Below are 6,817 nucleotides of genomic sequence, written 5' to 3' on the forward strand. Positions count from 1 at the left end.
CGCCATGGGTTCTGACCCCGACGCCTGTGCTTCTACCTGTCTCCGAGGGGTTCTCTCCGAGCGGCCGGGTCCTCTGTCCCACCGCCTTCTGTCACCCCCTCGCTCGGCCAACCGACCATCCAACCTTAAGGTCAGATTTATCATCTCTGTACACGTCGTAGGTTGGGGATCTATCTGAGCCAACACATCTTTTAGCTCGTCCCTTAATCCCTGATAGAATAACTACATTCTTTTCTCTTCCGGCCACGCCGTCTCTACCACAAGCCTATTAAAGGTAGTGAGATACGAGACCAACTCATTCTTCCCTTGTTTAAGGTCCAGGAGCTCCCTATCCGCGCTAAAAGTGGTGGCTCTACGATCGAAGACTCTTTCAAATTCCACCCGAAATGCCGCCCAATCGGAAAGGACCGCATCATTGTTCCTTACCAGTGGGACGGCCCAGTTGGCCGCATCCCCTATCAGATAGGATATGGCAAAAGCTACTCTTGAATGGTGAGTGGGAAACGAGGCCGGCTTACAAGAGAAATGCAGCATAATCTGTGTCAGAAAGACCTGTACCTTCGATGGGTCTCCCGCATATCTCTCCGGACTAGCTGGGGGGATAGGCGGAGGCACCATGACCTGAATTTGTGAGGCTACTGTAGAGGCGTCAAAGGGGTTCCGAGACAACCTCTCTACTTTATCCCTCAAGGCCGCGGTCTCTGCCTTTGAGGCTGCCAATTCTTGTTGGACCGCCAACAAGGCCTGAAGGACATCGTCCATTGAAGCCATTTTTCCACCACCCCTGGATCGGGCAGAGCTAAATACGTGGGCGCGTAATTCTGTCAGGATACGCTCCACGGGATCCAGCGGCAGTAGAAAAAGGGTCCACCTCCTGATATCACCAACACCCCGATGAAGCAAACAGGGTGTTCGAGGGATCAGGCGAGGGAAGGGTTAGGGAAGGGATTAGCCGGGGAGTTAGAACCTGTATCAGAAATGAACAAAGGCATGAGAATTTATGCACAAGAAACTACCCTCATGTATTCTCGCTATAAGTCTTTTGCTATACCTGGGAAAGAGGAACGTTGCCAACTTCCCCACCGAAAGCCTATCACAGCCGTGGAGACAATTCCGTTCTGGAAGGAAATACCACAAACATTAATGAAGTTATACTCCCCCCTTCCAGGCACTCTGCACCAGCTCGTACTCGACCACACGTACCCCAGAAAATCTTTCCTCTGCCTCCAATTGGGGTGCGCAGTCAAAGAATAAACCCTCAGGTCAAATTCAATCTAGTTTGCAACATTCAATGTCTTGCAATGGTTTACGCATCTCTTCCCCCCTTGAAGTTTACGGCCGAATGCGGTTCCATCACCGCTACCCTCCGTAATGTTCCCTGATGGTTTTGTAAGATACTGAACAGGCAGAGTCACCTGACAAGTCAGCGGTTGTTGTCACCGCATTCACTCTCCCCGCAACCTGGAGTGATTAGGATAAGTCCCGCTAAGCACACACACAGCGGCGTACGGTTTGAATCACCGCTGCGCTCCGCTGTGCACAGAACACAGGCAACAAAGAAAACAAAAATACTCCAGGAATGAAGGTCTCGGCGTCTCCTCGTCCTCCCGTAGGAACAGACGGCAGCCGTCCTTTGATCCCCCTATGAGGTACTAAAGTAACAAGGTTTCGCAAACCGCTTGAGTGGTAGCAACACTCCCCGCGGTAACTCACGGTTTCAGCGCGTCTCCGAACTGGCCCCTTGACGTCTTCACCGGAACTCCGTGTGGCCTGATGAGGGCACTGCGGAGACTGCTCTTCAGTCCGAACTGGCCATGACGGAAATCACGATGGAATTACGCGCGCCTGCTCCCGCAAACAACGCGCTTTTAAGCCTGCATCCGCCTGTGCATCCTGGGAAATGTAGTTTATACCGTTAAAACCCCGCAAGCTAGGCGCCGCTGTGCCTGCTTCCTGACAAAATAACTGTAAATGATTTTTCTGCTGTTTCCTGAGTGGGGATTGAAAATAAAAAAATATTTTCAGCTAGGGATTGTCATGGAAGATCTAGGATTTACTACAGAGTGAAAATCCTTAACCAGGTTACCATTATAAGAGAGCCCTATGCGCTCACTGGCATGGCCTCAATTAAAGCAAACCTCATGCATGAGCTTCTTTTTTTTTTTTTTCTTTTTTTTTTTTTTCTTTTTTTTTTAGTCCTCATTTGCCATTAACCCTCTTATAGGAGTCATGCATGAGCTTCTTGTTGTGTTCACCAATATTATCAAACTTAGACCTTGAAATAATTGCCCAACAGATCACCACTGTTCCAAATGACAAATGTAACTGGAGCCCCACCTTGAAACTGCTTCCGGTGCTCACCTTTTGTGCCATACTAAAGGGGGAATTATCATAAACACAATACCTGATATGTCCCTCAGTGTTGCTGTACTAATTCAGGCAGAAGGCCTTCAATGTACATAGGTAGTGCCAGATGTAACATGTTCCTCTGTCTGTAAAGTACCTTCCTCATGTTGCAGATCTCAAGGACAGCCTGTGATATAGGAGAGACAAGAAATGACAGAGAAACACAATCAAACCTGGACTTTACAGTCACTCATAAACAACTCCCCCTAAACCCTGCTCATTAGCAGAACATTACTTGGGTCACCATCTGCTATCATGGTTTGGTTCAAGAAAAGACACAAAGTAACACATTCAATTTTTTTTTCAGTTTTACCAAAGCCAGGAAAGTGCCCCAAAGACAACAAGAAGTGCATAAAACCAGATGTCCCACAGTGCAAGAGTGATGATGACTGCAAAAAGGATTGGAAGTGCTGCTTCTTCAACTGCGGATTAAAGTGCAAGGCTCCAGTGACAGGTATCAGTTTCAGGAGTGTATGACAACTGATGTTGGCGTGAAATATTTGCTTGTGTTTCTGATTTTAGGCTCAGCTTGGTCTGTAGATAGGGGGAAGGGAACTGTACATACCTGAAATGTAGTAGATGAATCTTATAAAACCTGTAATTTGAAAGCTAACAACAGCTTTCGAAGCTAATGACAGGTTGGCTCGGCTAACCGGAGAATGTTGGCTCGGCTAACCGGAGAACCAAGATGGCGGATTTAAGCCGCCACGGAGAGCAGCAGCAGTTTGACGGTCTCCCTTTACCCGCTGCAGTAAATGGGCGCATTGGTGGCTTACTGAGCGTTTTTCCAGGAGAGAGGGAGAAAGAGATCTAGCAACAATAGAGCCGAACGAATGTGGCAGCTCCTCTTGCTAAAACTTGGCCGGGGTCACTAGTACGGCTGCTGGCAGTTTATCGTCTTTCGCCGTTTGCACACTCGGCGCTCAACTGGTCTGGTCTTTCGTCCAAGGAAGCTGTTTCGGCTCTCAGGTACGGGGAAGGGGTGGCGCCGCCGAAGGTGCCACCGCGGAGCACTCGCACTGGCCGGAATTTTGCTGGAAGAGGGGAGACAGGCTTGCTTGGAGGAACCGCCACGAAGGAGAAACCGGGCATTACGACTAGCAAGCCACTCTCGCACTTACTGCAGACGGGGAGAGTTCCGGAGCTTCTGGCAGGCAAGTGCTCCTCTGGCAACAATGTTACTGAGACTTTACTTACTGCGATTTCAACCTGCAATACTAACACTGTCGGGATGAGTACTGATGTTCTCCATTCGGATTCAGCACTGGAAATATTGGACAATGACGGTGATGGTAATTTGCTCAGTGTGAGTAGCGGCGAGGTTGCTGGGAGTCATCTAATTGAACCGTCAGGGGCAGCACAGCCTGCTGAGGGGCTGAGTAGATACGAGCAGGACACACCGGAGTCAGCTAATTTGATGAGCCCATGTAGCGTTCTCGCTAGTATAGGTCAAGATGGTCAAGGAGGGCAGCATAATTTGGCTCTGCTAAAGGATAGCATTATGCAAGAAGGAGAGGATGACGGCGAAGCTAACGATTCAGGCTCATTTGAAGATGTAGTGGAGCCAGTAGAGTCATTAGGTCAGACTGCAGGCAAATCATTCGTGGCCAGAAAAGGTAAAGGCAAACTTAAAAACAAATCTAAAAAAAATATACCTCCTTCACATATTGCACCTGCATCAGGAAAAGCTATCTCGGATAATAGTCCTCTTAGGAAATGGGTGCAAGCAAAGGGTAGTGTGAGAAGCATGGCATTACGACTCTCAGGTGCCAGCTCTGTTGAGGACAATTCAATGAAACCTCACTCTGGTGCTTTGACAGCAGTAGTAGCTAGCTCTGAGCAAGGGACTCCAGAAGGAGGGCAGTTTACATCTTTTAACCATAGAGACATACATCCCTCAGAAGAAGCCCATGTCGTTCGGGCTCTACCCAAGGCAATGGCGACTGGCAGTCAAGAGTGTGCGGCACCAACGCTTTCTTTGATCCTTCAGTCTTTAACTGAGCAAAGGCAAGAGACACAGACGCACTATATGCAGGTTAGAGAGGATAATAATAAGATCCGACAATCCTTGCAGGAGATGACTGATAAAATCGGTGGGCTAACTCAAGATCTCACAGAGCTGCAGCAGAGAGTTTTAGCTACTGAAGAACTATCAGGACTTACTGATGTCTTTGCTAAAAAACACGAGGAACGGATCTCAGGCATGCAAATCAAAATGGAGGATATTGAAAATCGCCAGCGCCGACAGAATCTTAGACTTTTTGGTATTTCAGAAGGCGCGGAGGGGGCGGATCCGAGGGGGTTTATGGTCAAATTATTTCAAAAGGCCTTTCCTGATCTCTCTGACTGGGATTGGGACTCCCAACTTCAAAGGGTCCACAGATTACCATCAACTCAGAAGAATAAGGGTGGGCAATACCCTCGTCCGTTTTTGATTTATTTGGGGCACTTCTTACTGAGACAGGCAGTGGCAACAAAAGCACGACCTAACACACCGGTATCAGTAGATTCAATCACCTTTTTTGTTAGATCAGATCTAAGCAAGGCTACAATGGACAGACGTTGGAGATTATGTCAATTTATTGACCCTATAAAAGCTCTAGGCGCCCAAGCCTTTTTACAAGAGCCTGCACGTCTGAAAGTTCTTAAGGGCAGTCATACCTATATTTTCTTGGAAGAAAAGGAAACTAGTTTGGCAGTGGCTAAATGGCGGGCAGAAGCTGCCGAACAGGGATAGACTGGGGGTTGTTTTTGTGCTACTTATGGATGTATGTATAGTGTCAATACTATGCTATGATACCCTTGGTTTTTCTTTTTTTTCTTTCTCTCTCTCACGCTTTCCTTTTTTTTTTTCTTATTAAAACCAGAATCGCAGAAATTGTGTTAAGAAACGAAATGGGGTGGGTTGACCAACATTGCTGCTGCTCTATAGGGCTACCACTCCAGCGGCAGCTGTTAATAGGGGGAAGGTTCTTCTAAGAGGCAGGGTGAGGTGTCACTCTTAGTTCTCAGATCTTAATGATATTCGGAAAGGGTGAGGGTGGGAGTATGGGGTTGAATGGGGGAAAAAATCCTCATCATCAGGACATTGTGGGTCTAAAGAAAGGGGAAGTTTTTTTTTAGCTTTTCTTGTCTTGATTAAGCGAAATAAACAAAACAGCGGATTAAAAACAGTATTTACTCTAATTCATTTTATTTTGACAATAACAGAAGGAGGAGGAGGATTAACCCAAAAGATAGCAAATAAGTATGAGTTGGGTTAAGTGTCTGGTTTGTAATGTGGCCGGTCTTAATAGCAAAATCAAACGAAGGTTAGTCCGAGAAGATCTACAAATGTATCAGCCTCAATTGGTCGTTCCAACAGAAACACATCTGTCTTTTAAAGATCGAAATTTATTGATGGATTTAGGGTTGGATATAATCATTTGTACTTCTCAAGCAGTATCTATAAAGGGGGTGGCTATTTTAAAAGATAAAAGGTTCAACTGCAAAGTAATGAAAAAGCAAGCCGATCAATGGGGGCGGTGGGCATTAGCCCAGTTGGAGATAGGGGTTAAAAAATATGTGATTTGTGCGCTATATGGCCCCAATGTGGATGACCCTGTTATTTTTGAGTTTCTCAATGTGGAATTGTTAAATTGGGAGGGGGACAAATTAATTATGGGGGACTTTAATTGTGTTATAGATTATCATATATACTTTACGGGAAAAAGTCTCAATCTAAGAATGCGCAGAACCCGGGGAACAATTTTACAAATGATAAGGCTTCAGTCTGTTAAGGATGCTTGGAGACATACATATCCTTTAATACCAGGGTATACTTATTATTCGGCCCCTCATAAATCATATTCTAGGATTTATATGGTCCTTGTGTCTGACAGTTTACTTACAACATCAAAAATGGAGATATGTCCCCGAGTGACTTCTGACCATAATCCTATTATTTTTTCTTTTGGGGTTAAAACTGCAGAAAAAGAACTTAGGCCATTCTCCTTTCCTAGGCACTTGCTGATGGATAATGAATATTTGTTAAGTACGACTCAGCTACTAGAGGAATTTTTTAAAATCAATACAGGGACTGCATCTCCAATAATTGTATGGGATGCTATGAAAGCGTTTGTTCGTGGTATTACACAAAAGTATATCTTCTATCAGAATAAAAAACGAAAAAATGAAACGGAGACTCTAGTACTTAATCTGCGTAATGTTGAGAGACAACATGTGGAGGTAGTTAAAAATAAGGATCTAGTGGCCCAGGATAGCATGTCCTTACTATTGATTGATGCAAGAATTGCAGTAAAAAAGTTTTTAAGAGAAAAAATAGCTGCAAATTACTATAAGCATCGTTTAGAAAAATACGAATATGGGGAGCATATAGGACATGTACTGGCTTACCAGACCGCAGGGACAA

The 6,817-nt window shown here is 45.5% G+C and overlaps 1 protein-coding gene across 1 annotated transcript; it reads right to left on the minus strand.

The window, feature by feature from the left end:
- Nucleotides 1-222: 222 nt before the first annotated feature.
- LOC146822219 (protein LDOC1-like) lies at nucleotides 223-771 on the minus strand. Its single transcript, XM_085609986.1, has one exon. It carries the CDS (start codon nucleotides 769-771, stop codon nucleotides 223-225), a length of 549 nt encoding a protein of 182 aa, XP_085466112.1.
- Nucleotides 772-6,817: the final 6,046 nt, after the last annotated feature.

Source organism: Triturus cristatus, chromosome 6 (assembly GCF_964204655.1).
Source record: "Triturus cristatus chromosome 6, aTriCri1.1, whole genome shotgun sequence".
NCBI classification, from domain to species: domain Eukaryota; kingdom Metazoa; phylum Chordata; class Amphibia; order Caudata; family Salamandridae; genus Triturus; species Triturus cristatus.

What these genes read in the sequence shown, in the direction of transcription:
- LOC146822219 (XM_085609986.1), bottom strand. Translation starts at nt 771, where the DNA reads ATGGCTTCAATGGACGATGTCCTTCAGGCCTTGTTGGCGGTCCAACAA.